The 27,994-nt window shown below is 59.2% G+C and overlaps 1 protein-coding gene across 4 annotated transcripts; it reads right to left on the bottom strand.

Moving 5' to 3' along the window:
• Positions 1-238: 238 nt before the first annotated feature.
• Positions 239-26,631, bottom strand: PRR35 (proline rich 35). 4 transcript variants are annotated; one of them, XM_063345066.1, is made up of 3 exons: positions 26,460-26,631; positions 5,351-6,998; positions 239-4,032 (listed from the first exon to the last, which is right to left on the bottom strand). In XM_063345066.1, the coding sequence occupies exons 1-3, from the start codon at positions 26,587-26,589 to the stop codon at positions 3,099-3,101; spliced, it is 2,712 nt and encodes a 903-aa protein (XP_063201136.1). In that variant the 5' UTR covers positions 26,590-26,631; the 3' UTR covers positions 239-3,098. The 4 variants fall into 4 exon arrangements, with proteins under 4 accessions (XP_063201136.1, XP_063201139.1, XP_063201137.1 ...); XM_063345069.1 differs by having other exon boundaries at positions 5,351-7,062; positions 26,460-26,497; XM_063345067.1 differs by lacking the exon at positions 26,460-26,631 and adding an exon at positions 18,642-18,862 and having other exon boundaries at positions 5,351-7,062.
• Positions 26,632-27,994: the final 1,363 nt, after the last annotated feature.

Here is a 27,994-nt window from a genome sequence, read left to right as displayed (position 1 = left end):
GATCCAGCAGAAGGAAACAGTCAAAACCCACCCATGGAAATACTGACCATGCGCAGCCAGCGTCAACATCTGGCCACATCCCTCTGGTGGCTAACCCTGAGCCTCCGAAAGTGGGAAATGTGTGGCTCCATGATGGAGAGTGGTGGCGTGGGGCCGCTGCAGGGTCTGGCCAGAGCAGGCAGGGCTGCCGGGAGAGGAGAACAAAGAGGACACCAGCAACTCCCGCTCAGAGGTTTTCCCTTTAATGGTTTGGTTTTTGTTTTGTACATTCGTAAAACTGTGAACAATAAATACTGTGTGATCGGCCTCCGCCTCCCACTTGACCCCCCACCCCGGTGTTCTGCGGAGGTGAGGGAGTCGGTGAGTGCCATGACGAGGGCTGCTGGTGCTGGCTCCGCGCGTGGGAGAGGTGCCCGTCTCCCAGCATGGGCAACGGGGAGCAGGGCAGCATCCCAGCTCGGGGTGGCAGGATGGAGTCAGGGGCTGGGGAGGGAGACGTGACTTGCGCGGGGGCAATATCTCAGCTACAAAGGGGTGAAAGGCAGCACTGCCTGGTGCTCTGATCTCCTGCTGAAGCCCAGGGCTGCTGGTCACAGAGCTCAGCGCAGGTGTCTTGGACCTCCAATGTGCCCAAGTATAGATGGGGATGCGCTAAGGAAAACAACATGGTGCTCGGGGCTGGGAGGAGGTGGGGGTCCAGGGTGAGCAGAGGGACCCACGCGTCCTGTTGTTCCTCAGAGGAGGTAAAGGCCAGGTGGGCAGGGAAGGATGTCACGGGAAAACGGGGCTCCAGCTTCTTGGCTGTGCCCGCGGGCACCCTGCCGTGTGCTGGAAGGGCGTCCTGGCGTGAAAGATGCCGGGAGAAGCTGGTGTGGGGGAGAGTAGGGAGCCCTGAGATATGCTGGGGCTGTGTGAGCAAGGGGGCTGGGAAGGGGTGGGTGACAGAGGGGCACAGGGTGACAGAGGGGCACAGGGTGGCAGAAGAGGTGGAGGGACAGTGTGACTGGTAACGTGAGCAAGGTGCTTGGTATGGAGGGGGCTGCTGCGCTGGTGGTGTTATGGCATCCAAAGATGACGGCGCTATTCAAACCCAGAAAGAAAGGCCCAACGCCACCTTCCCTGGGCTGTGGGATGGAGGATCCTGCACCCAGGCTCTGGGATCTGTTCGGGGCGGGGGTGTCTCATGGCCTGTGGGGCCAGAGCCATGCTGGGAAGCAGCAGGACGTGACCCATCAGGAAGATCTGGAGCTGGCTCAAAAGGGCCGCGGTGCTGAGCTGAGCATCTGTCCTTCTGAATGGCTCCCCCCACCCCACACTTTCCTCCAGAGAGAAGTGACCAAGAACTCCGCAGGCCTGCGTGCCCTAAGCGAAGTCCTTGAGAGAGAAACAAACCCCTTTGATGAGGTGGAAGCTTTGTCCACAGAGCAATCAGGTGAAAAGAGTCAACTCTTCCTGTTGTCTGGGTCCATCAAAGTACTTGGGAGTCCCAGGTCCCGTGTGGGGGGGCTTTCCTTCTTCAGCCACCTGCAGTAGGGTTGTCCACGTTGTGCCCAGAGAAAAGCCAGTGTCTAAATTTCCCTTGCTGTGCTGTGTTGGTCCCTTATTTGTGGCTTTGCTTGTTGTCCTCTTTTACCTTGCCCTCCCCCGCCCCCATCCTGGCGCTTCTCATGGCAAAGAACAAGTCACCAAGTGGAGTCAGTGGAGCACCTAGGTGCTAACAGGAGACCCCACCATCTTCTGAACAGGGAGCGTGGAGGGGAGAAGAGCGGGTGCCTGGCTTTGCCGAGCTGAGGAGAACACATTGAACCTCCCACGGCGGGAGGGAGTCCAAGAAATCCTGGCCCAAGCATGGGACCATCCTGAGCCAGAGCAGATGCTGCTCAGCAGGGTGGCAGGGGACAGGGAGGTGTGACTGCCCTGCGGTGGGTACCAGCCTGCCCAACAGAGGACAGAGCCCCCAGCGAGCTCTGGGGGGAGAAGGTGGCCTTTCGGGAAGGCCAACGCTCATCCCGCAAGCAGCAGGTACCTGCCCGGGTGGTTGCCTCTCCGGTGCTCTGGCAGAGGGGTGGCTGCTCAGCATCTTTCCAGCTTGGGACAGGCCAAGTTTGTCCCTTCGCAGTTGTTTTTAGGGTCTTTTCCCCTTGAGCAGTGGGGTTCATGGCAGCATTTTGTCACCCATTTTGCTGTCCCATGTGTCGTCATTTGGGGGATTAGGACTAGTGGGCATGGGCTCGTGGGAGCTGTACTCTGCAGGGATGGGGCCTTCATGAGGAATGTGCATCATGTCTGCATGGGGAGAGGCCATGGGAGCAAAGGGAAGGAAGGTCCTTTCTGTGTAAAAGCAAAAGAAGGAGCCGGACACTGGAGGACCGGTGGGTAGGAACAAGTCCCTACAGCCCAGCAGTCCCCACGTGGCAAATGCCCTTGGCAGGAGAGCTCAGGACCCAGGTGTGGAGCTGTGGCAAGGTGGTTCCTGTGTCATCTTGTCATTGTGGCTGGGAGGATGTTCTTGTCTCCACAGTGCAGAAAGTACTTGGCCTCTGGGTCAGTCCAGCTGGGCATCTGATTCCCTGCTGTGTCACTGAAGCCACCATGGGGAGAAGCCACTGTGTCTTTGCTCTGTACAAGGTGACAGCTACAATCTGTTTGAGCACAACCACAGCTGGACGCAGGCTTGGCCCTGTAGATACCCTGTAGTCCCTCCCCTGTCCACAGGCCATGGGAGCCGGGTTCCAAAAGTCCCTGAGTGTCCCTGATGAGAGGGCTGGATGAGTCTTCTGCTGAAACCTTGGTGATTTTAGCAGTTTTCTTTCTGTGCCTGCTAGTCACTTCCCTTTTGAAGGGAGCTCCAGGACCAGGGAGCTGAGACTGTGGAGCATGCAGAGCCCAGGAGCACCGTCCTTCACAGCGTGGCAGGACAGGGACTGGTTTCTTACACCTTGTGGAGTCAGCTGGGGGAGCTGGCTGGGACCCCAACGCAACGTGGCCCCAGCCAGGCTTTCGTCGTGGGGGGAAGAAGGGGAGCAGAGAGGTGGGACACTAGGAAGGTGAAGCATGAGGTGGTCAGTGAGATCCAGGAGCTTTCGAGCAAGGTGGGTTTAGGGGTCGGCATGCAGAGGGCTGTGGACACACACTGCGTCTGTCTCGCTGGGAAGGCTGCAGGACAAGGAGCGCTGCATGGCCCGGCAGCCCAGGGGCCCATCCTCGGTGGTGACCGGGAGCTGAGGGGCCTGGGTGGTGCTGGATCTGCCGTCGGAGCACAGCAGGACACTGGAGTCTGCCTCGCACTTGGTGGTACGGCTGTAGTAGGGCTCCATCACGTGCCGGAGCTCCAGAGGCATGGTGAGCGGCAGGACCTCAGCCTTGATCACAGCACCCAGGTGGGCCTCGGAGGAGGATGCCCGGAGGCTCTCAGAGCGGCTCATCTTGATCAGCAGGTCAATGGTTTTGTTCTCAGCCTCGAGGAGGCAGTTTGGCAGCCCCTCTGTGTCTCCTGCCTCCCCAGTGGCCACACATTTGTTAAGGGCCCCTTGGTCTTTGCCGTGGAGCTTCTCACTGCCCAGGCTCATGTTGCAGGGCTCCTTCTTGGTCTGCTGGACCTTCTCCAGACCTTCAGAAGACCTCTTCACTGAGAGATCCAGAGGGCCCTCGTGGGTTTTGGTGGCTTTCTCCAGTGCCTGGTGAATGTGGTAGAGCTCCCTTCGGATTTTGACCAGCTGGTCCCTCAGCTCTTTTTGCTCAGGGTTGTCCTCCTTTGCCAGATCAGACAGTTTCTTTTCCACCTCTTGGTACTCCTCTAAGGTTTTGGACAGGTCCCCGATTAGCACGGTTGTGGCTTCAGGGTCTGTCATGGTGGCAGAAGTCTCTTGGGGTCTGCTCTGCTTGCAGAGGCCATGGTCCAGGCCAGCACCCATTGAGGGAAGAACTTCAGTGTCATTGCCCCTCTCCAGTTCTTCAGGCTGGCCTGCGAGGACCTCCGTGTGCCAGTGCTCCAAGGCCTTGGGGATGTGTCCAGGGTTGGCTCTTGAAGCACTGCAGAGAAGAAGTGGATACAATCAGTAGGGAAAGAGATAGGAAAATCCTTGGACACATGTCCGGGGCCAGCATTGCCAGATTCAGCCAGGGCTCCTCCACTGGTCTGAGCATGCAGAGCCCTGGCTGGAGCTGCTCCTGGCATATTTCTTCCAGGAGGAGCATGGACCCTGACACAGGCTATTTTGTGACACCCACTAACAAAGGGTGAGACCAGTCTGGGGAGATGGTGCCGATAAGCGATCCCATCTCAGCTAGCCCAACCTGGATTCTCCTTCTTGGAGCACTGGAGAACATTGATGGAAATGACCATCCCACAGTCCTGAAGGCCCAATTGGAAGGGACCTCTCCAGCCAGCCTGAGAGCAGGGAAGAGGCAGGTGGAGATAGAAAACCATGGAGAGCTTCTCCAGAGAAAGCTCCTCTGGGTGCCAAAAGCAGCGGGTTTTACAGTGACATTTTTCTTGGAGCCACAGCTGGACTTGCACAACCAGGGGAGGAACTGAAATTTTGTTAAAAGGAGCTGTGCACATTTCTAGCCCCAGGTAAAAGGAAATGTTTGGAAACGTGACCCTCCTCCTGGGCTTTGAAACCAGAAGGCAAATCAAAGGAATGCAAATGTGTATGTTTAAAAATAGGCAATGATTGTTCCAGCAGCTCTGGGATATCTGGGGACCCAAGAGGAGTTTTCCTGGTGCCTGGGCAGCGCGGGTCCATGCTGCACAGACACCGCATCACTTCTGGCTCTGTATGAACCAGGGGAAAGCGAGGGACACAAGGGACAGCAAGTGGTGACACAGCCCAGGCGCTTGGATGCACCTAAAGACTTTTCAGGTCATAGAATCATAGAACGTGTTGGGTTGGAAGGGACCTCTAAAGGCCATCTAGTCCAACCCCCCTGCAGTGAGCAGGGACACCTTCACCTAGATCAGGTTGCTCAGAGCCTCATCCAGCCTGGCCTTGAACGTCTCCAGGGATGGGGCCACCACCACCTCTCTGGGCAACCTGGGCCAGTGTCTCACCACCCTCAGTGTAAAGAACTTCTTCCTAATGTCTCATCTGAACCTGCCCTGCTCTAGTTTAAAACCATTGCCCCTCGTCCTATCGCTATCTCCAGGTCCTTTGTGCCTGCAGAGCAGAAAGCCCTGCTCTGAGTGGGCATTGGTATGGTCCACCAGCCTGGAGTGTGCCCAGCCCTTGGAGACTCATCTCACAGTTTAGAGGCAAATAGGGCAGATCAATAGCACAATGGGGTATGAAGATGATGTTTAGGGCCAGCCAGATGTGAGGAAGAGGCAGAGGGATCACAGGCACCTTACCTGCTCTGGTAGCTGAGTTTTCCAGGCATCAGCCTTTCGGGTCCTATCAAATCCAGACCGTTGGCAGTGAACTTCCTCTTCAGGGAGTTGCCTGGAGGGCTGCTGGTCTCCAGACAGGTCACCACGGGTAACTCTGTCTTCCGGACGCTGCTGGGGGCAAAAGCGCTGTCCTTCATCCCCACCAGATTTTGGTAGATGTCAGTGGCTGGCTTTTTGCGTAGGTTGTTGAGGCTCAAAGATGGGTTGCCCTCCTTCTCTTGAGACAACCATTTCTCCTCTTCTTCCTGCCCCAGCATGGTGGGGTGGCTGAGCTCAGAGGCTGGCTCCTCTCTCACCCCTTTGGACCAAGGAAAACTTGTCTTCAGAACTGGTACCTTCAGCAGCCCTGGTTTAGTTGGCTCACTGGGGGCCTTGGCTTGGGGCGGTGTGGGCATGACAGAGCCCACCAGCTGCTGGGCTTCTGGCTTGCTGGAGGACATCTTGCTTTCAGTGGAGCCAAAGGTGTGCTCGAAGAGCAAGGGGTAGTAGAAGCGGGGAAGGAAGGCTGAGCGCTCGGGGCTCTGCAGAGGCTGGAAGTGGGAGGCATGCGGGTGCATCAGCTGGGCCGTGGAGGCCAGGAAGGGCAGCTGAGCCAAGTGCGGGTGTGTCGTAGCACTGTTGGCCATGGTGGGGCTCAGGTAGGAGAATAGGCTGGGGTTCAATGGGTAGTTAATACCCAGCAGTGAGAGGTTGAGGCCCTGAGGTTCGTGGTAGTCACTGTAGGCTGGAGGGGGGTAGCATGGGATGATGTTGCTGTCGGTACAAGGTGGGGAGACCTCCGGTGTGTTCCTCCTTTGCCCATTTGACACCAGCTTCCACTGCTCCATGAGGATCCCGCTGCTGGCCAGGCATTTCTTTGGCACTTTGCAATGCTTTGGCTTAGCATCTAGGTCTGGGGAGGCCATTTCCCTGCTTTTCATGACATGGTTCTTGAGGGAGAAGACATCCGTGATGATGAAGTCGGGCTCCACCTCCTTGCAAGGCTTGTCCCTCTTGTTCTTGAAACCAAAGACCAAAGCATTCACTTCTGGTTCAGCTGGATCACCTTGGCAACCTGTCTCTTCATTTTTCTCTTTCTTCTCCCCCGCATCCATCTCCCTCAACAGGCCAGCAACATCCTCCTCCTCCTCTTGGAATGGGCCACCTTCTTCACCAGCTCCTTCAGCAGGCAGGATCTCCACCCCTGAGGTCGGCTTGTCCTCGTGGCCATCCCTGCTGGAGGTCTGCTTGGTCCTAACCAACCCTCCCGATGTGGCCGAGGAGTCACAGGTCTCCTGCTCGTCCCGCCGCCCACGCAGGCGGGAGGTCTCAGTTGCGTGCAGGAGCCGCAGCTCCGGGTGGAGCAGATTGCCCTTCTTGTAGGGCCAGTCAGACTCGATGAGGAGGGAGAGGGAGTTCTTGCACAGGCTGTACTTCATGTGGTTGTAGAGGTGGGACTTCTCCATGCAGGTGAAGGGGCACTGGAAACATTTGTAGTTGTATGGCTTGCCCCATGGCCTCGGGATGTAGTGGGGTTTTTTCGGCTTTCTCTCCTTGTGCTTGTAGACCGAGGTCAGCTTGCAGCCCACGTCGTCCTTGGACATGGTGGCAGGTGCTTGGAGGTGGCTCCCTGTGGGAATGGAAGGTCACGGTGTGTGAATCTCCCCACACCCCTCCAGGAACCACTGTGTGCCCTGGAAGAAGGACAAGCATGGAGCTGGTGAGCTGTGCCTGTGGCTCCCCGAGGAGATGGTTCTGCTCCATGGGCACCTCCTGGCCCCAGGGAGCAGAGCTGCTGGGACCTCAGTCTGGAGCTCCCACGTTTGGGATTTAAACCCAGGCCAGTGACGGAATTTTTGCCCAAACCCTATTGGTGTGCCCATACATGCTGGCCCCATTTTTAACCCTCTTCTGTCAAACTACCCCAGAAAACAAACACTATTAAAGGCGTTGAAGCTAAACCACCTCGAGCTGACATTGAAGCTCCCAGGCGACCTGCCCGCTCAGTCAGAGCCACCCTGAGGCTGCCCCAGCCCAGCCCAGGGACAATTCTCCTGCTGAGGGCAGGGAATGGAGGAGAAACCCGCCCGCAGCCCCGAACACTGAGCTGGGCAGGGATCTGTGCCATCTCCTGGGTGCCGCAGTGCCGGAGACGGCTGAGATGCTCCCAATCTAATACACCGAAGCTGGTGCAGAGCTGGGCTAAATGCAGATACCCGCAACCCTGCGCATGAACGTGCAACCGTGGTGCAGAGAGGACAGTCGGATGGACGGACTGGATGGGGAGAGGCTGCGGACTGTACTGCCTTTAACCTGGCGTTGCTGCTGGAAAGGCGGTCCTGCCTCCCGGCTGCGGGGGATGACCCTGTCCTGTGTCCCCCTCCTGTGCCAGCACAGGGGTAACCCAGCCTGGAAAACCGATCTGGGCTAAACCACACCTCCCCGCTTCCAGGTGTCTTCCCTGAGATCGGAATGTCTGGGAAATGTCCCCCACAGCCTTCCCAGCAGGGTTGGTCCTCGTGTGCTTCCCACCGCAGCCTCCCTGGGGATGGGGGCGGGGGGCGGACGTGCTTGTCCCACAGCCCCTCGCCCCGCCTGCCCCGGCAGCCCGATCTGCAGAGGCTCCATGCTCACAAAATTGGGCTCCTCCACAGACGGCCCAGCAGCATTCTTCTGCAGTGGCAGGGCACCCGACACGATGCCCACGCCTGCGTCACCCCTCCAGGACACCGCTTTGCCCTGCAGGGACTCGCCGGCTTCTTCCCCATCAGAACAAAAACCTGCATCTCTCCTGGGGAGGGCAGCGACCCTGAGGGCTCATTCTGCATGCGTGGGGCTCATTTCTCAAGGGCCAAATCCTTCCCACACCTGGCAGGTCCCGGTGCAGAGCTCAACCCCAGGAGACCCCGCAGCCGGGCTGGTGCAGGGATGCACAACCCGGGAAGGAAAAGGGGCAGAAGCATCTCCAGATTGCTGCAGACACGGCAGCCGTGCCATTCACAGAAACAATCTGCTCCCTGGCTTTTGGGGAGATGGAGGCGAGTTTCGCAGGAGGGGAAGGGAAAGAGCATGTCTCTGTGGCTTTGGGCAGCCAGGACCAGGAGCTGCTCAGGGGCAGGTCCAGGCGGTGGCTCCAGGAGCTGACACCCTCTGCAACGGGCATTGCTGCCCACTGGACTGGAGTGTGCCCAGTTGTAGCCCGCATCCTTCTGCACAAGGCCCAGGGGCCAGGGGGAAGCAGTGCAGGTCCTGGGGGGGTGAACACTGCGGGGCCAATGAGCAGGGTGGGCAGGAAAGGCAGCGTCACCACACGAGGAGGCAGGTGGCCACATGGCCATGCGATGCTCCCCACCACCCGGGGCTGGGTTGCATGGCTGCTACTGATGGCTCCCCTCGGCCAGCCCTCGTCCTCGGGGCTGGCTGCTCACCCCACGGCCCCTTGCTTCCCCCCCAATTCCTCCACACATCACCGCTCTGGACGCAGCCTGGAATACCACATGCCCTGCAGGAACAGTGGCCCTGGAGACAGTCCCACCAGTTGTGCTGGGCTGAAGGATGCTCCATGCTCTCCTCACCACCGGCACCAAGGGGCATCACCTTCCCCGGGGAGAACAGTGAGAGCATTCACATCGTGGGAGGGGGATTTACCTGTGTAGGACCCTTTCTACTTCCTTCCTGAGCTTTGTCCTCAAGCAGCAGAGAGCAACCTCCACCTGCGATGGGAAGCCAGGCTGTGGCTTCCCCAGTGCGGCACAGGAGCCCACGGGGCAGGCTGAGCTGCGGGCAGGGTTTGGGGACAGCCCTCTGCCTGCCCACATGTCGGTTGAGCTGGAAGCCAACCCTGCCACTAAGATCTGGTCTTGTGGAAAATAGGCAAAAACGTCCCCTTGTCATGAACCCGTGTCCCCTGGGAATCTGGGGGGAGCTCCAGGGGCGCAGACCTGACCTGCAGCCGCTGAGGCTGCAGCGGGAGGCGGAGGCAGAGCTCAGGGCCTCCTGCCTGCAGGTCCGCTGCAGCGAGTGACAGCCTGCCCGCCTGCCCGGAGGGACGCGCTTGTCCTTGAGCCCTCAGACACTTTCTGCGTGCGTCACGGCTGTGAGCCGTGAGAGGTCTGCACACCCGCTGGGATGCTCAGGGGAGCAGAAGGGATGCAGCAGCGGCTGTGCAGGACGGGGTCCCTCTGAGCATCTTCTCCCTTGGCTCTGGCCACCGAGCCTGGGGTGTCCCCAGCACCCCAGATGCGACTGTGCCCTGGTCTCTTACCCCATCTCCCCGTACCCCGACCCTGCTAGAGGGCTGAGCGGGGAGCCGGGTGCCTCGGCCCCGCTGCGATGCACGCCGCCTGTTTGCAGGTCAGTTGAACAAACATTTGCTGTTTATATGCCAGAGGCAGATTAAATCTTTGCTGGGAGACTGGAACTGGTTGTTCCATTCCTGCACACCTGGTCCTCCTCCTCCAACGCTGCCGCGAAAGCCGTTCATTCCCCTCCTGTGCCCGGCGGTGCGGGGGGACAGGCAGTGAGCCGTCCCGCGCGGGCATGGCTGCTTCCACCTCCCTAACGCTGCAGAGAGGAACAGCGAGGGAGGAGAAGAGGAAGGAGCAAAGAAAAAAGAAGGGGAGAGGGTGGGAAAGCGTCCGGCGTGTGTGCCAGGCAGGCTCCGTCGGAGCAGAGGCATCCCCAGAGCCGGATGAGGCCCTGCGGAGCCGGGAGACAGGCGTTGCGGCTCCTGGTTGCTGAGCAGTTCCCGCACCAGCAGATCTTCGTGGTCTGTTGAGCCTCTCTCTGCCACAACACATTATTTCCAGTGGGCTGTCAGCTGCGGCGGTGGGGGCCGTGCCTGGGGGCAGCGCGCGGCGGGGACCGTGCACCTGTGCCTGGGAATTGCAGCATCCCTGCTCTCCTCCCCGGGACCGCCGAGGGGAGGTGGGGGGGCACGGTCAGATGGAGGGAGCGGAGCGGCAAGGGGAGAAGAAAGAGAGGGAGAGACAAAGGGATGGAAGAAGGGAGAGACGCCCAGGAATGAGATCTGCAGTCAGGTACTTACAAAATACCAGCCCCAGCCTGAGCTCCAAACACAGGGATGCAGGGAAGCGCATCCCTCCAGACACAGGGATGCAGGGAAGTTGGGGCAGCTGAAATGGGTCACATCAAAAGTCCATCTAGCTCACGTCTCTGGTAACAGCCAAAAGCAGATGCCCAGGATGTAGGGCAAGCATCTGTGGTACTGCTCCACTTTTCCTAAACCCTCAGCCATCACCGCGCATCCCTACAGCAGACCGGGTGCCGCTGTGTGCAGCACACGTCGGTGGCCCTCCCAGCCATGGATCTGCCCGGGCTTCTCTTGAAGCCGTGGAAATGATCATCCCCCAAAAGCATCCTGCAGCAGGGAGTTCCTGGCACACTGTGCAGAGCTCCTTCCTTCGGCTTCCCAGTCCTGCTGGTCCCCACAAGTTCCTTTGATGTCCCCCAGCTCTTTGGCTGGAGGAGGCAGCAACCATGATCCCTGTCCACCTCCAGCCGCACGGGTCACTATCATACCCCTGCTTCACCATCTCCTTTCCAAGCTGGAGCTGGACATGAGGCCAAACCCTTGCAGACCCCTTGCCCTCCCCTGAGCCTCCTCCGGGTCTGCAGCAGCCATTTGCAGGCAGGGGATTGGGCCAGCCTGTTTCCACTATGGATACAAACCCACAGTGCAGCCATCTCCACCCGTGCGTAGGCATTCCTGTGCCCACCGCTCGGGAGACAAGAAGACACTGCTGAAGTGCAGCAATTCGGTTCCAAGACAGGTCTTCTGCAGAGTGTGCATCTCTGGATGCTTCTGGAGAAGCTCTGCTACTGTGAACTTGCCCTGATCTGAGTTGCAGACCCCCAAGAGCTTTTCTGGCTGGAACAAAGACTCCATCTCTCAAACTGATGTCCTCCCTTCTTTGGCGCTGCTCTCCAAGTCTTACAACATTGCGTGTAGGCTGCCAGGGAGTCGCAACGCTCCATGGAAATTGGCTGCCCTCAACCTTTCCCAGATGGCCATAGGACATGGCGTGGAGGAAAGGGCTTGGGAAAGGCACGGAAGTTCTTCTCCACTCAGTGATGCTGGGCTGAACCTCCTGCCTCACACGTCATCCAGCAGCTGCGGGCTCCCGTGGTCTCTCAGGAGCTGGTCCTACCCTGCACAGGTGGGAATTCATTTGCAGTCCCCTGCACGCCCAGCACCAACCGCAGGGACAACTTTTCCCTTCACCTATGTCCACCCAGCTGCTCCCTTCTGGGCTGTCCAGGTCGCTTGTGCTCCAGGGCCTCAACATCATGCTGATATCTGTGGTCCCTGCATTGCTTTGTCAGTGACCCTGCTAGCCAGGATGGAGTGGTGGGGAGCAGGAGGAGGATGGCTTTTCTATGGGATCTCACACTAACCCCGCAAAGCACCCTTTTCCTGCCATTACCTGGACTCTTCCCTTCTGATGGGATTTTATCCCTTTTCCGCCAGCGCTGAGGCTGGAGCAGCCAGCCAGGCATGGTGGGGAGGGGGGCGGGTGGCAGCGGGGAGCCACCGATCAATGCAAACCACTTTCCCTACGCTACATGCTTTTGCTGCAGGGGCTGCTCGGCTATTAGCGGTTATCGGGTCCCTTTTTGTTTTCATAGCCTGGGGTCGTGTGATTTGAGCTTTTAAGCATTTATCGGAGGCAGGGATGAGGGCAATTGGCCATGGCAAAGCAGCAGGAGGTCGGCAAGAGGAGGGAAGCCTGGCTGGTGGGGCTGGGGGCTCTGCACCTCCCCAGGCTCACCCCAAACAGTGGCTGAACCGTTCTTGTAAAGTGACGGTGTGAGACCATCCTGCTGCCTCCACCTTTGGAGGTCCCTACATCAGCAGCTTTGAAACTCTTCCCACCTTGAGATGTGCCTTCCTCTGGCTTGGTGTCAGTTGTTGCACCAAAATCTCTACTCTTCCTGCGTCCACAAAATGTCTTCAGAAAGGCCTGGGGTTTCCTGTCTGCCCCAAACTGCCAGTCCTTCCACCTCTGCCCACCCTCCACATCTTTGAGTGCGAGGTCCACAGGTTGTGACCCAAGTCCCATACCTCAGCATGGCTCCATTGCCGGAGGGTTCTTCATCACCAGTTGCATGTCTCCATGTGTGGGGGTGACCAAACTGTGTGCTTCACATCCCAGGGACAAGCCAAAGTCAGAGTCATGGTCTAAAAGTCTGATAGCATTTGGGTTCTCAACCTTTAGTTTTCCAGAATTTGGAAGGATCTGGAGTTTCTGGTTGGGAAAGCTCACGTTCCCTTCACAGACAGCTTTTTGTGCAGGCCCAGAGCCAGTCTGTGGCCCTTCCCAAACACCAGCCCAGACACAAGGTGGCTCCATCTTTGTGAGCACTGCTACCTTTCGAAATGTGGGCTGCCTGGGATCACCTGCCCAACCTTGGGCTGTCCTTCAGGCCAGATGATGAACTTACTGCCTGCCGTGTGCCAGAGCCACAGCACCTTCACGCATACAAGTCTCCCCTAATTTGGGGTCAAAATCTTCTCCCTTCTGTGCACCTGTTCAATAGGCGTTTCTGTATCTCTGACCTCTCCTGAGCTCCTCTGCCTCTACCCTCCATCCCCAAAAAGCAGCTGTCTCTCCTGGAATCTCAGTTAGCCTGAAGACTCCCCGGGGCAAGCCCAGCATCCTCTGAAAAGCACGCGTGGTGGCAAGCGTTCAGCCAAGTGGCAATGGGTTGGAGTCGTTGTCTTCTGCCTGTGACACACACAACACAACTCACAGGCTCCTTGCGAGATGAGATCGGGCCGTCACAGCCTCCAGGCTACTCTCCAGAGATGCAAGGGTCCTCCACTGCAAAAGGCTTTTCCTCCCACAGCCTTTCCTGCCGCAAGCCCTTCGGGGGAAGCGGCAGGACCTGGTGAGGAGATGTAAGACTGTCTCTCCACATTATATCAACTACCCGCACAAGCTTGTGCCTGGGCCCTGCTACAGGAGTTTCCTACCTCTTCCTCCACCTCCACTTCTACCTCCTAATAGAGCCCCAGGAGACCACAGGCTCCCAACCTCGGAGTCAGTGGCTCAATGGCAAACAGACTTCCAAATCAGTGAAGACAACATCAGCCTCCAAATGAAAATGTGCAGCTGGATAGAGGGGAAAGTGGCTGTGTGCGAGCCAGGAGAGTCAGCGGTGTGGCTGGCACCCAAAGGTATGCAGAGGAGATGGTGTCCAAAGCAGGTGGTGTCCAAGGCTGACATGGTGAGCAGGAGAAGAGGATGAATGTCTGGATGGAAATGGGGGGGTGCTTGAGAAGTGCATGCAGCTGGAATAGGGAGGTACGATCCAGCTCTCCTACGTGGTAAAGTCTGTGTGACACCTGTGATGTGCAGGGCTCCTGGAGATCCAAAGCGCTATTTTTCCTGTTCCCAGGAGCTGGAAGGGTGCTTGATGTAGTCACCTTTGTGCTGGACGTGATATGCTGCACATGAAAATTTTCCCTAACTTCTTCCAGTTTCTATGACCTCTGAAGTTTCTCTCCCCACTTACAGGTTTCTCCTTCGCTTGCTGGTCTGACACCCCAGGATGGCGTCCCACTGCCTGTCACCACCTGCCCTGGGAGATGCCCTCTCAGCCTTCCACCTGGTAGACCTTTGGGTGGCTCATCTCCAGAAGCCCCTTCCTCCTGGTCAACCGTCCCGTCCCCACCTGTGTGCCGTGGCACACAGGCAGCAGTCCGAGTGGGGGGAGGAGGGGCTCAGCTCTCTGCTGATTCCCAAAATACACCTCTTCCTCCCACCACAGACCAAACCACGTGAGGGTCCTCAGTGTGGACACAGACATTAGATTGTCTCTTCTGCCCCATTGCAAGCACGGGTCCCCAGGCTGGGTATGGACACAGCGCACCCTGCCACCTTCCCTGCAAAGCAACGAGCTCCGTCACACAATGAGGTTGCATTTTGTCACCCCTTGTCCCATCAGAAGGCTCCATGGCCTTCCCAGGCCACTGCAGTCAAGTTCCTCAGCACTTAGGAACGTTCTCCTCCTTTTCACTTTCCATTTATCCTTGGACAATTCACACTCATTAAATGTGCCGGGGATGGGAAAGGTAAGAAAGGGAGGAGATCTCCTCTCTGCTTTGCTTTTGCTGGCCTAGCAGAGCCCAGCTCTTATCGTGTCTCCTAAGACACCCCAAAGGTGGCCAGAGGTTCCTGTCTTGATACAACCTTTCTCACGTCCTGAGCTGTCTCCCGTGACATACCTGCTGTGCTTGTACCAGCTGCCTCAGGTGTCTTGTTCCACCAAATTTTTTTGCATCTTGCAACCAGAAAATTCCCCTTGTTCCAGTTAGAATCCACCTGATTTCCTTTGAGGACGAGGGCAGAGAGCCTTCACTCCTACTCTGCCTGCCCACCTCTTCCCCTGCAGTCCAACCCTCTTCTGCTCCTCTATGTGTCCATTGCTGTATCCTCACCGACCTCGTCGTCTTCGCTACAGGAGAGGGTCTGCACACATGGACATCACAAGCGCTTCCCTCAGCCTTCCCCGTCCACCTCTTCACGACCCCATTCAGTGCTTCCTGCTTTCTTCAGGGTCTTTTCCATCCTCTCCTCTCTGGGTCCAGCTCCTGGCAGACCACGTTCCGGCTCTGATCGTGTGATAGATGTGGCTCCTTTCCTGCAAAGCTGCCCAGTTGCTGCATGGGGTTGCTCCATCCCAGACGCAGGACTTTGCGCTTCCCGTCTCTGAGCTCCACAGGTCACCACCAGCCCGTTTCTCCAGCCAGAAGCCGCACTTTGCATTGCTCAACACAACCCCTTGAGCCTGGCAGTCCAGCCAGTTTTTGACCCACCTTGTCCTTTATTTCTCCAGTTTGGCCATGAGGATACTGCAGGAGACCATGTCAGGGGACCGGCCAAGGTCACACAAACAACTGCCCGTTCTCTCCCCTTACCCAGGCAGCCAGCCATCTCTTCACAGAAGGCGGTCATGCCGCTCCAGCACAATTAGGCCCTGGTAAATTCACCCTGGCACCTTCTCGTCATTCATGAGTCTGGAAAAGACTTTGAGGAGGCCTTGCTTCACAGCCTTCCCACAGCCCAACATGAGGTTGGTCCATCCTGGGCGCTCCCTGATGGGTCTGAGCCTCCTGTGCTGCAGGACATCTCGAGTCCGGGGCCATCCTAAGGGCTAGGGACCTCTGCGCATCTCAGCAGAGCGTGGGATGGAGCAAGCAGTGCTTGGAGGACTGCTTGGCTGTCCCACAAGCTGACCCTCTTGGGACTTTCTGAGAAGGGTCAGCGTCCCTGGGGGGTTTCCCAGTTCATTTCAGATCACCCCATGCAGCCAAAGAGCCTTCCTCAGTGGATCCTCAGGACACAGAGCCAACAGCAGGCACGGTCATTCACTCCCTGCCTCCTGTGGGACCCTCCTGCCAGCCCGGGTGAGCAGCGGTGGGCAGGAGAAGGGACCACAGGCACAGACAGAGTACACCCCTCCTTCTTCTCGGCTGGGATCCTGGCTCTCCCAGGGCAATCCCCCTCCCCAAGTCTGTTTTTAGGCAAAACGTCGCCAAGATGGGGCAGTGATTTCAAGCACCCCTGGGAACGCGGGGCTGTCGCAATGCCGTGCCCACAGCCAGGGGGAAGCGGGCTCGTCCCTGCTCCCTCCTGCCAGCTCCCGACACCGGCTCCAGCCAGAGAGTTTAGGATGCAGCCAGAGAGGGAAGTGTTTAAATCATGACAAGGTCTAACCAGCCACCAAGAGCTGCCATCTGCAGAGGACTGGGTATATTTAAGGTAAAAACCAATAAACTAGACCGGGGGGGTTGGGCGGGAAGGGGGATGCACCGATCCGGCAGCGGCACCAGTGCGCTTTGGTGACCACATCCATGAAATCCAGCCTGTTGTAAAACCCATTTCATACCGGTTGCTATTAGGAACCTCCCCCGCTTCCCCCTCCCCACCTTTAGGTGAGCCCGGAGCAACTCCTCCTGCTAAATAAAGCAGGGAAGGGGAAACGGTTTGCTCCTGGTTGGGAGAACTTGGGAACAGCTGGGAAATTGCGGAGCAGGAGAGACGGTGGGGATGGATTCCAGTGAAAGTGCGGGAGCTCAACAAGCCCGGAGCCCTCTCACAGGGACGGGACCCCTCCTGGCTCTGGCAGGGAAACCCGCAAAGTCTGCGGGAGAGAAACTCGGATTTTTCCCGGGGGAGAGATAAGACGGGGGAGAGATAACACGCTCCCAGCAGTGAGGAGGGAAGATGGAGGGACGTGGCCCTGGGAAGAGGCTGGCCGGCAGGACCCGGAACGTGCCAGGCAGCTCTCCTCTTTGCAGCCAGTTTACAGGCAGATTTCTCCCCCAAAAAACACATTTAGTCTCGGGCAGGAACACTGGCGGTACTGCGGGCTCACCTGCCTCTCTGCCTTCTGCCTGTTTCTTGGTAGAGGTGTTTGGTTGGGTTTTTATTTTTTTTTAAATGCATATCAAGGCGGCTCCCAGGGTGATGCTGCCTGGTGGTCTTGCTCTCTGCGTTTCCAGCTCTTTCCCACCCCAAAAAAATAAAGTGCCGAGCGGCTCAGCCCCTGGCCCCGCAGCGTGGGCAGCGCTCGGGCTGCGGCGCGGGGACAAGAGCAGAGGGATGTGGCCGCGGGCAGAGGCTGAGATGGGTAACTCTCGGCCACCAAATCACCCAGCAAGGTCTGTACTGGCCAAGGAATGACCAGGAGGAGTAATAACGGCCTGAGGCAAAGCCACCGGGAACTTCACAGCAGGCCTGGGTGTTATTAGCTGGGGGGGTAAAGCGGGGAAGGCAGCTCATTAACCTGCGTGAAATGGCCGTGCAGCCGCATTCCTGCGAGTCCCGGGCTGCCCGGCACCGAGCACCAGAGGGTGCCAGGCCAGGGATGTCGGGATTCGCCGCTGTGACCATCCCCAAGACACCCATGCAGGAAACGGGGTGACTTGCTGCCTCCCCACCTTCACACCTGGGTCTCCCCCCCAAAACTGCCTCTGGGTCAGGCAGGGCTCTGAAATGCCGGGGGGGGGCTCCAGGAACGGCGGGGGGAGAAGACCCAACGGGATGGTGGGGGGGTGACACATCCACATCCCAGATTTTCCCAGCAGGGAACCCGTATCCTCCCCGCGGAGGTGGGGGAGCGGGATGGGGGCAGAGCAGGCAGAACCTGACGGATGCCCGAAACCTCTCCCCATCCCCGTCCCAGGGTTTGCCACCACCGCGATCCACATCTGGGGTTTACCGACCTGATTTCCTCCCCCTTATTTTTTTTTTTTAAGGGCCCAAGAAGGCTCTGAATGCTGTGAACTGTTCCGCATTAAATGACCTCTTCGTTTAATTGCCGAAATGACTGTAAACGCGTGTTCCCCGGTGTGAGGAGGCATATGCCTAGTTGACACCGTTAAGCATTTCAGTAACTAACCTCCTCCAACAAGCAGCTCGGTTTAGTTTTTGCTTCCATTAAGAAGGTTTTAGAGGGAAAAAAAACCAATACGGATAATATGGATAATATTGTCTTACTGCTAAATTTCACCCTTTCACTCCGTTTGTATTTCTTTTTCCCAACTGCAAATATATATCGCGCCTCCAAGCCCACGGAAAACCACTTGCTCTCCTTGGTCATTCCAGGAGCGCGGCGAAGTAAATGAATTAAAGCGAATCTGCGCCCGCCCGGGCTGGTTCCCCGCACCTCGCTTCATTTTGCGGCGAGAAGAAAAAAGTCAGACCTCCACAACCCCGCCACACGGCCGCGGGGAAACCGTCCAAAATCCGCCGCAAACTCACTGTTGTCGGGGACTCGCCTGAGCAAATTCCCAGCGAAGGCGCTGGGACGTGTCATTAGGAGAGCAGCCCAAGCAGAAAGGCCCCATATGACCTCCCCGGCGCCGAGCGCCTTCCCTAAGAAGGAGCTTGCAAAGAGATTGGGTGAGTTGGATCAAAGAGCATCCCTTGGAAATGATCGCCTCCCTGCACCCAGCGGTGTCTCTGCCCTTTTCCACGTTCCCCTCTCCGGGTACTGGCTCCTGCCCCCAGCACCGGGATTTTCACGGGGCGGCTGGGCTTTTTTTTTTCTTCTTTTTTTGTTTTTTGTGGGAGAGTGCAAAACCGACGGGAGAAGGCAGAGTTTATCAGGGGGGATGTTTTCCCCCTCCAGGTTCTGGGTGGGTTTTCGCTCCCGCTGTGAGCCCCTCGGCCGCCCCCAGCGCCTTCCACCCTCCCCGCCCACCCCATCCAGCCCCGGAACAGATGGAAATGTCAGGACTTACAGCTCGGCCCCCTTTTCCTGTCCCAGATGGGTCCCTGCTCAGGGCCGGGAGGCTGCGGGGAGGATGGGGAAGCGGGATGAGGGCTGTCCCCCACCCCGAGCTGGGAGCCAGCGTCCCCAAACCCGGCCGAGGCGGGGGGCAGGAGACTTCCAAAGCTGCTCCTTCAGCATTTACAGGATTGTTTGCAGGAAACATCAAACTCGGGAACAGAAGCGCCAACCCAGGAGTCATTTCCACCCCCCCCACGCCCCCCCCCAACCCCCGCCTCGCCGTCCCTCCCCAGCCTCTTGCTTGGTCTCATTTGTACCGATTTGCCCCGCAGGCTTCTCGCTGATTTGCCATGTCCCTGGCAGGGCTTCGACCAGGGAGGGGGAGCGGGAGCCAGACGGGGAGCGGATGCGGGGGAGCCAGCCATGGGGAGGGTGGTGGGGAGAGGCCAACAGGAGCCTGGCTTGCCAAAAGCAGTTCAGACCCAGGAAAAAGCTTTAATGCGCACAGACGGAGCAGGCTGGGAGCGAAACCAGCTGGGCTGGGGGAGAACGTGCCCGGCGAGAGGCTGGTTTGGGGCTGGGTGCATGCAGGGTTCGGGGCTGGCTCTTCGCTCCAGCCCTCTGCCCCCCCGGCGCTGGGGGAGGCAGAGGCGGGAGGGGAAGGTTAGATGTGAAAATTACCCTCCCAACATCAACTTTTCCTATCGACCAGTGATGGGCAGGATGCCAGCCTGGTTTTCTCCGGCGTTAATCATTTACCGGCTTCAGCCGCCAGCCTCCCTGACAGCTCCTGCACCACATCTCCAGCAAAAGATGCCCCCCCCACTCCGCCCCGCCCCAGCCTTTGGCATGATGTGGTGGACCCCTCGAGCTGGGACTGCCCCACCATCATCCCCACCACATGCTCATCCTGAAGCTCCATCATCCCCATCCCATGCCCGTCCTGGAGCTCGTGCCATCATCCCCATCCCATGCCCATCCTGATGCTCCATCATCCCCATCCCGTGCCCATCCTGAAGTTCGTATCATCATCACCATCCCGTGCCCATCCTGAAGCTCCATCATCCCCATCCCATGCCCGTCCTGGAGCTCGTGCCATCATCCCCATCCCATGCCCATCCTGATGCTCCATCATCCCCATCCCGTGCCCATCCTGAAGTTCGTATCATCATCACCATCCCGTGCCCATCCTGAAACTCCACCATCCCCATCCCATGTGCATCCTGGAGCTCCATCATCCCCACCCCATGCCCACCCTGGAGCTTGTACCATCATCTCCACCCCATGCCCACCCTGGAGCTCCATCATACCTACCCCATGCCCATCCTGGAGCTCGTACCATCATCCCCACCCCATGCCCGTCATGGAGCTTGTACCATCATCCCCACCCCATGCCCGTCCTGGAGCTCCATCATCCCCATCCTGTGCCCACCCCGGAGCTTGTACCATCATCTCCACCCCGTGCCCACCCTGGAGCTCCATCATCCCCACCTCATGCCCACCCTGGAGCTCGTACCATCATCCCCACCCCATGCCTGTCCTGGACCTCGCGCCATCATCTCCACCTCATACCCATCCTGGAGCTCATGCCCTGGGATCCCTGTGGGAGGCTGAGCACCACCATCCATGAAGGCAGACAGAAGCCTGCCCATGGGGGGAGATTCAGACCTTGGGTGCCCCCCTTCTCCCCTTGCAGGTCCCTTTCCCCTATAATAGTGAGCCCCCAAATTCAGGCCACCCAATTTCAGTGTCTGGTCCCCACCGAGGTGTTGGCCCCGGCTGGAAGGACCAGGGGCAGCTGTAGCCTGAGAAACCCCTGACAAGATGCTGGATCCGGCCCAGACATCCGCATTGGGCTGACCCTGCACTGCGTTATTTTATGCAATTCCTTTAAATCACACCCCTCCCAAAAATGCCCAATGCTCTGGCCCGGCTCCTCTCTTTGGGGACAAGGGAGGGGACCCTGTATGTCCCCTCGCTGTTGACCCACCATCTCCCTGTTGCCTGGCCGCATCCTCGGTTTAATATTTTACAGGGCTCTGGTGCCAGTGCCGAAGCACCGGGCACGGCAGCACGGGGACCCCAAGCTGTCTCCAGTGTCCCCGCCCCCGTCTCTGCACCCCCTGTGCCACCTCGGGGGGGGCCCTGGCTTTGCTCTTGTCCCCGAGCCGTGGCGGGGACGTTGCAGGCAGCCGGCCCCAATCTGCCGTGGCGCAGGGCCACCTGTGCTGGCTGCCCACACCATCTGCGAGGGGGGAGGTCGGGGGGAGCCAGCCGGCTGCTGTCCCCCCCCTCAACCAGGGTCAGCGAGCCGGGGGACAGCCTGAGGGGGGGGCATGGCTGAGGGGGCTGGCACTGCCACCCGCACCCAACGGGAGGAAGAGGAGGGGATGTGGCAGCCCCCACGCAGGTTTCTGCCGGGGTCTGCTGCCATGGGGATGGGGGGCATTTCTGAGCCCTGAGTGGGGACAGGCTGCACCCCAGTCTCCCCCGGATGGCTGCGGTGACACTCTCCCTGCTGCCTCTGGATGTCCCCTTGTGCACGGGAGCAGGGGTGGACCCGGCCGAGGTGTCTCTTAGGGGGGCTCTCAGAGACAGACCCCCCCCATGCCCTCCTGCCCAGGACCGTCCCAGCGCTGGCACAAGGGTGTCCCGAGGGGAGCAGCCCCAGGAGCCTGTTAGCAGACGGGGGAGCTGGAGATGGCTCTGCTCCGTCCTCCTGCTCAGCCTGGTGGCAGCCGCCATCCCCTCCTCGCTCCTGGCTCAGCTCCGGGAGCATCCCGAGAGCTCCCGGCCACGGCCGGAGCCCACCGTGCATCCAGCGCTGTGCAACCGCCAGAGCCGGGCACCGGCAGGTTCATTCCAGGAATCCCCACGGGCGCCGGAGCAATCGCTGTCCTGCTCGCAGGGGACGTCGTCCTTTGATGAGACGATAACGAAGCCTGCCCTGCGCCTTCCTACAGGTAACCGGAAAGTTTTATTCGTCACCGGCTGCTGGAAAGGTCACGGCGTCCTCCTCCCCCTTCTATTTCTGGCCCGTGCCCTTTTCGCCATCGGAGCGGGGAAGCGCTCCTGTCCACCGGACCCTGGACGCCCGTCTCGGTGCGGCCGTATCCCTGACGCCTGGGCCCCGGAGCTGCGTGGGAGGGCTGCGAGGAGGATGCTCTCCGGCTGCCCACGCCGGCTGGGCTCTTTACGGAGCAGAAAAGCTGCTGCGGGGCAGCGAGAGCTGTGCGTGGGGCCAGCTCAGCACCCTCAACTTCAGCCCCGGCGCGGGGAAATCCTGGGAATTTTGGGATGCAGGCAGTGTGTGCGCGATGCTGCTGGAGTCTCCCTGCTGCAAAACCCACGGGAGAGGGGTCTGGCCCCCGGTGTCAGGGGCACAGCCGTGCTTCCGAGGTGGCGGGGCTGAAGCAGCCTGGTGTGGGGCAGTAGGGGTGCAAGTGGGGAGTGTGGGTCTGGAGGGACGCCGAGAAATGCCGAGCACTCGCCCAGGGAATGGGTCCCTCAGCAGGCAGCTGCCAGGGGCTCTCGGCATCCCTGCCCAGCCAGGCTAGCACCGGTGACAGGAGGAAGAGTCATGGGAGCACTGGGGAAGCCCGGGCCGTGAGATGCTCCTGGGTCTTACTGGTGCCACCCAAAAACGGTGGGCAAAAAGGGAACACCCTCAGGGGCGACAGGGTACAGAAGAAGGGGATTCGCCCTGAAAATTGCTCTTTGCCCAAACACCGCAGGTTTTTTCCTAATTCTGGGAAATACACAAATCTTCATCTCAGCTCTTCTCTCCTGGGAGGACCAGGCAGGACCGGCCCAGGGATCCACTGGGCTTCCCAGCTGCGGTGGCCTGGGGTCTCTCTAGACCCAGCTCTGTGCACACAGATTGACTTGGAGCCGTACGAGGAGCCCCAGAGACCCCTGGCACCCCGGGGGAGGGGACAGCTGCAGACCCCCCATTGCCACCCATTTCATTCCATCACATCTTGGGAGGGTTGTGAACCCAAGCAGAGCTGCAGAGGACCCCAGTTCCCATTTCCAGCCTCCCCAGTTTGCCCAGACGGTGTTGTACCACTAGACCCAGCCTCGCTGTACGGAGCCCAGCCTTTTCCAGCTCTGGGCCAACCTGAAGAGGCTTAAGAAAAGCCCCGGGGAGCTTTTTCATGCCTCTTTGTTCGTGGAGCAAAGATATTCCCAGCCCTGAATCTATAGATTGGCCCTTAAACTAAAACAACCTCCGGGGACCAGAGAAACAAAAGTAGATTTTGGTTGTGTTTTGTTTTTTTTTCTTTTGCTTTTCCTGCGCAGACAGCCTTTGCCCAGGAGGGGTTAGCATGAAAAATGCATGTGGGGATCGGGGGAATGGGGGAGCGTTAGGAAGAAGCTATCGATCAAGCATCTCTGAAAGCCACACAGCTGTGCCAGCCCCGCCGCCTCTGCCAGCCCTTCCTGGCGCTCCCGGTGCCGGGCTGATGCCGTGCCCAGGAAAACACCCGGCATCCCGGAGAGGAGCCCGCGCCGGAGAGCAGTCGGATGCCTCTGCCATCCCTGCCCTGTCCCCAAGGTCGGGCTCGCAGCTTGCTCCTTGCCATACGGAAATGGGGTCGGTCCCTTTTCTCCCCGGATCTGAAGGACGATTCTCCCAAGCTCTGCAGTACCATGATGAGGACCTATGGAACAGCAACGGCTGCTCCTTCTCTGCCCATCAACCCACCCCTCCCGCCCCCCCGCAAACCCCACACCTCCGTACCGCTCCGCTCCAGCAGATCAGAAATAATAATTGCAAATAATAACGAGCCCAAGCCTGATGCAAACCCAGCCAGCAGCACCCTGCGCTCGCCTCCTGGTGCGTTGTGCAGCCTGGGCAACGAAGCGGGCAACGGAGCCCACCTCCTGGCACGAGAAGGGCGAGCTGAGGGCATCTCCGGGACCTGCAAGTGCTGGTCAGAGAGTGGGGACACGGGTCCTGCTCTCAGCTCTGGAGCTGCACTTGCTCTGGTCCCTGCGGGGCTGGTGTTTCTGTACAGGCTGTGCCGCCACGGCCGCTGTAGGTGCCACTGAGAAACCCGGGGTACGAGAAACCCTGGCGCAGGGCAAGGCTTCTCTGGAAGGTAAAACCTTCTCTGGGTGGTGCTCTGGAAAGCATCAAGAGTGGGAACATCAAGGGATGGCGCTGGAGTGGATGCTACTGATGCCTCCCTCCCAACCAAAACCAGCACTGCTAGCCAAAACCAGTCTGGGTACCGGGAGAAGGGGCAGAGCCAGGCTTCAGCTTGGCCAAAAAGCCCCTTAATTTGTCCTAAATTTGAAATTTGGGAAGGGTGGGAGAGGAGAGAAGCGGGTGAGGAGAGAAGCAGTGGGAGATGGGGATCTGTCTGATCCCACAAGGGGTAAAAAAAAATCCCCGACATCTTTGCTTCTCCCTCTGGCTGGGCACTAACGTACCGTGCTGGGCATCTCCGGCTTCGCCAGTGGGCACAGGGATGGGGACACCTGCCCTGCCACCCCTTCGCCAGGTCTCGCTCCGCTCCTGCGAGGGGGTGCACCTCCAGGCCGGGTGGCATGGCTCGGTGCCCTGCTGGCGGCTGGGGGCTTGCAGTGGGGAAGCTGAGTGCAACCGGCTTGGCAGGGCAGAGGAGGGGGCTCGGAAAGCCAGGGAGGGTGGTGGTGGGGGGTTGCACTGCCATCATTTCAGCCGGGCGAATCTGAGAGCATTTGCTACCAGGAAGGGTTTTGAAAGGTAAAAATACCAGCAGTCCGTCCCCTTCCCGGAGCCGAGGGGATGCAGATGCCAGCAGCCGCTGGCTGGTCTCCTCTCCTCTCCTCTCCTCTCCTCTCCTCTCCTCTCCTCTCCTCTCCTCTCCTCTCCTCTCCTCTCCTCTCCTCTCCTCTCCTCTCCTCTCCTCTCCTCTCCTCTCCTCTCCTCTCCTCTCCTCTCCTCTCCTCTCCTCTCCTCTCCTCTCCTCTCCTCTCCTCTCCTCTCCTCTCCTCTCCTCTCCTCTCCTCTCTCCTCTCCAGGGGACGTGGTCCAAGCGGTGGGCAGGGGACTCCCCGCTCCCCTGCCAGCTCTTCCTGCGCTGCCTGATCCTGGCGACGCCAAGCTATCGAGAGCAATGGGATTTTTCCCCCCTCAGCCGGGAAAAGCTCACAACAGCAGAGAGAGAGTTTGGCCCAAATCGTTGACCACCCACGGCTCCCTGCCCATTGTGGCCAAATCCCCCCCCAGGCCCATCCCTGGCCCCGGGTGTCATGGGGACATTGCACCTCCAACGTGCTCACACGCCATTGCCTTCAGGATCGGCGGCTCCAGCCGTTCCCAGAGCCCCGTGCCCACGGTCAGGGTGCGGGGTGCTGCCTGGGTGTCCCCCCCATCCCAATCCAATGTGGAGGGGACGCAGCCATCCCTCTCCCACCTGCGACCGCCCCGCGGAGCTGGCTCTGCTGGCAGAGCTGCCTCCAACCTGCCATCACAAGTCCTCTGAGTCCCCTCGTCTAATTGCAGTCTTAATTACGATCTGTGGCTGGATTCTGGTGCCCCGATGAAAAGCTGCTCCCCCTTGGGGCTGACCCCTTCGTGGGTGCATGGGGGTGGAGGTGGGGGGGGCCCAGCCAGCACTGCCATTACATGGGGCTGGCAGGCAGGACTGCGGGAAGGCGAAGCGCGCAGCTGGGGAAACTGAGGCACGGAACAAGGCAACATCCTCAGCCTGGCCTCCCCCGCGCACACACAGAGCAATTTTACCATCTGTGCGCTCGCACAGGGGGTGTATAAGCAGAAATGCCCCCAAACATTCATTTAAATTATTTTTTTCCCTCTTTAACTGTTTTACAGCTACAGCCGTCTGTTTTGCCTGGGACCGTGGGGGCTTGCTCAAGTCTGGGGGTTCACGGAGGTTCGCAGCTGGGGCACCTCGGTCCCCACATCACCCTCAGACACAGTCGATACCCCAAAGAAAACCCAGAAAAAAAAAAAAAAACAAACCCACCCCGCTGTAAACTCCGTGCGGCCACGGAGAGCACGTAGCTGTTGCTAGGATTATTTGCCATTCAGCAGGACGCAAACTATCTCCGGCACGAAGTCCAGTCCCCTGCCGTGAGGACGGGTGTATGGTATGGGGAAAGCCGCAGCAGGTGGGGTGTATAGACCCCCCCTTACACACACGCGCACGCACACACACACACACACACTCCCCCGGCACGCTTTGTTGTGTATTTTGCCGCCGCGTTGCTTCCAGCCCACGTCCCCCCGTTCGGCCCCCGGCCGGGAACAGTTTCCTTTGCAAAGGAGATTCCAGCAGAGGCGGGTGAAGGCAGACAGGCGGGCGCTGGGGGCGGCGGGCTGAGCAAAAGTGCTTTTTCAAGTTGTTCGAGAATTCTTTTTGCTCCTCCGGGTCAGGCGAAGGGAGACCCAAGGCGGCCGGCTGGGCCGGGCCGGTGGCCGGTGGCCGGGTGGGAGATGTCTGGGAGCAGCCAGGCAGGAGCTGCCCCCAGCCCCAGCCGACGTCGACAGCAGGGAACAGGAGCGAACGACCCCGCGGCTGGTTGGGGATGCACTGCCAGCTCACCGCGTCGGCGTTTGCGGGGAGAAGAGGGTGACGCTGGGCTCCGCTGGCCCCAATCTCCCACGCGCCCCACCGCCATCCCGAACTCCCGCTTGCAAGGGCACCGAAAAAGGTTAAAAAAAAAAAGCCCCAAAACACACCACCCTGGTAATAACCTCAATAACTGCACCGTTCCCTGCACAACAGCCGGGCACTGCCGCTCGCGGGTCCCATGCACCTTCCCCCTCCCCGGGACAGCCTCCTGGGGAAGGAAGGAGCCCGGGAGGACTTACCTGCACGCAGGACTCCTCTCCCCTCGCCGCGGCTCCGCTCTGCCTGATGTTCACTCTGCGAAAGTGGGAAGCGTTTTAGATCATGCAGTAGGTTATATATTGTCTGCAAGTCTGGCCCTAGGGCGTCCATCAGTTGGTCTTGCTTTGCTCCTGCCCCTATATGGAAGACGCATCACATGCTCCGCGGCTCCCAGCTATCAGCCTGGCGAAAGGGGAAAAGAAGAAGGAGAGGAGAAAGGGGGAAGGAAAAAAAAATAAATTAAAAGGATCTTCATCATCATGAAAGAGGCAGAGAGAATTTCTCAGTGGAAAACCCACCAGCCAGAAATCCCTGCCTGACCCGAACTTTCCCCGCTCTCCTTTTGTTATCCCTGGCTCCCAGTGGCCCCCTTTCATCTGCTGTTCAAGGCCGGCGAGATGTGAAGGCGCCTTCGCCTTGATCCCGCGCCTGCCTCGCCGCCGAGCAGGTGAGGGGCTACGGCTTCGCTTCCAAATGCCGCCGTCCGCCTGCCGCTCTCGGAGTGCAAAATGTTTGCCCCCTCCCCGGTAATGCCCCCCGTGGTGCCAGGCTGGGCAAGGGACGGGAGTGCTCCATCCAGCCATCCTGCCTGGAGAACAGGTCCTGGGGCATCAGTGCCACCATGCTGGTGCAAAGGTGCTGAGATGGCATGTCCTGGAGCAGGGTGCTGGCCAGGAAGAGGTCTCTGCGGTGCTTGGGACCGGGAACCCATCACCCATCCAAGGGAAAGGGGTACAGGTGGGGAGCTGCTGGCACATCCTCAGGCATGTGAGGGCGTCCCAGCCACCACCACAGTGGGGACAGCAAGGACAGGCAGGAGGCTGCTGCACCTACTGTCCTACCGGATGTCCCCTGAGGTCTAAGGACATTTCTCCAGCAGGAGCAGGGACATTTCCCTGCTTTTCTCCATCTCCAGCCCCCCCCCAGCAGGTGGGCTGCACACCCGGTTGTGCGGAGCAAGGACTGCGGATTATGGGCTGAAATCCCCATTTCACCACCTTCTCCACCAAATTTGGCCCGGTGGCTTCTCAGCCCTTGGTACCACTGCTGCCATCCCACCAGGTCCCCGTGGCAAAGCACCGGTCCTGCTTCTCTCCTCACTGTCAGTGCCTCTTGGCTGGGAGCCAAGCGGGCCACATGGGTCTGCTGTTTTGGGAAGGGCATTCCCAGCTGGAGCTCCTCTGGGAAAGCACGTCCCAAGCAATGTCTCTGGGCCAGCCCAGGAATCGTCCCCCCCAGCACAGTGGCTTGGCACTCCCAGTAGCCATGGGGGTGACCTGGCCTCCCTGCTGGGCAAGCCTGTCTTCTGAAAGGGGACACCGAGGTAATGACATCCCTCCCAAACCCAGAGTCTTCCTTGGAGCTTCTGGTTCATCAGAGCTGGACTGAGTTGAGGTCTCCTACCTTGGAACTCATGCATCCATCCTGCTAACGCTCAGAGAGCTCATCCTTAGGCCTCACCAGTTCTTATCTTTCTGAGGCTCCCAGGGGGAGTCCTGGGGAAGCCAGTGCCTGT

This window comes from Chroicocephalus ridibundus, chromosome 8 (genome assembly GCF_963924245.1).
Source record: "Chroicocephalus ridibundus chromosome 8, bChrRid1.1, whole genome shotgun sequence".
Taxonomy (NCBI): Eukaryota; Metazoa; Chordata; class Aves; order Charadriiformes; family Laridae; genus Chroicocephalus; species Chroicocephalus ridibundus.
Note: the sequence above shows the minus strand (reverse complement) of the source record. Positions and strands in the feature narration are given on the sequence as shown.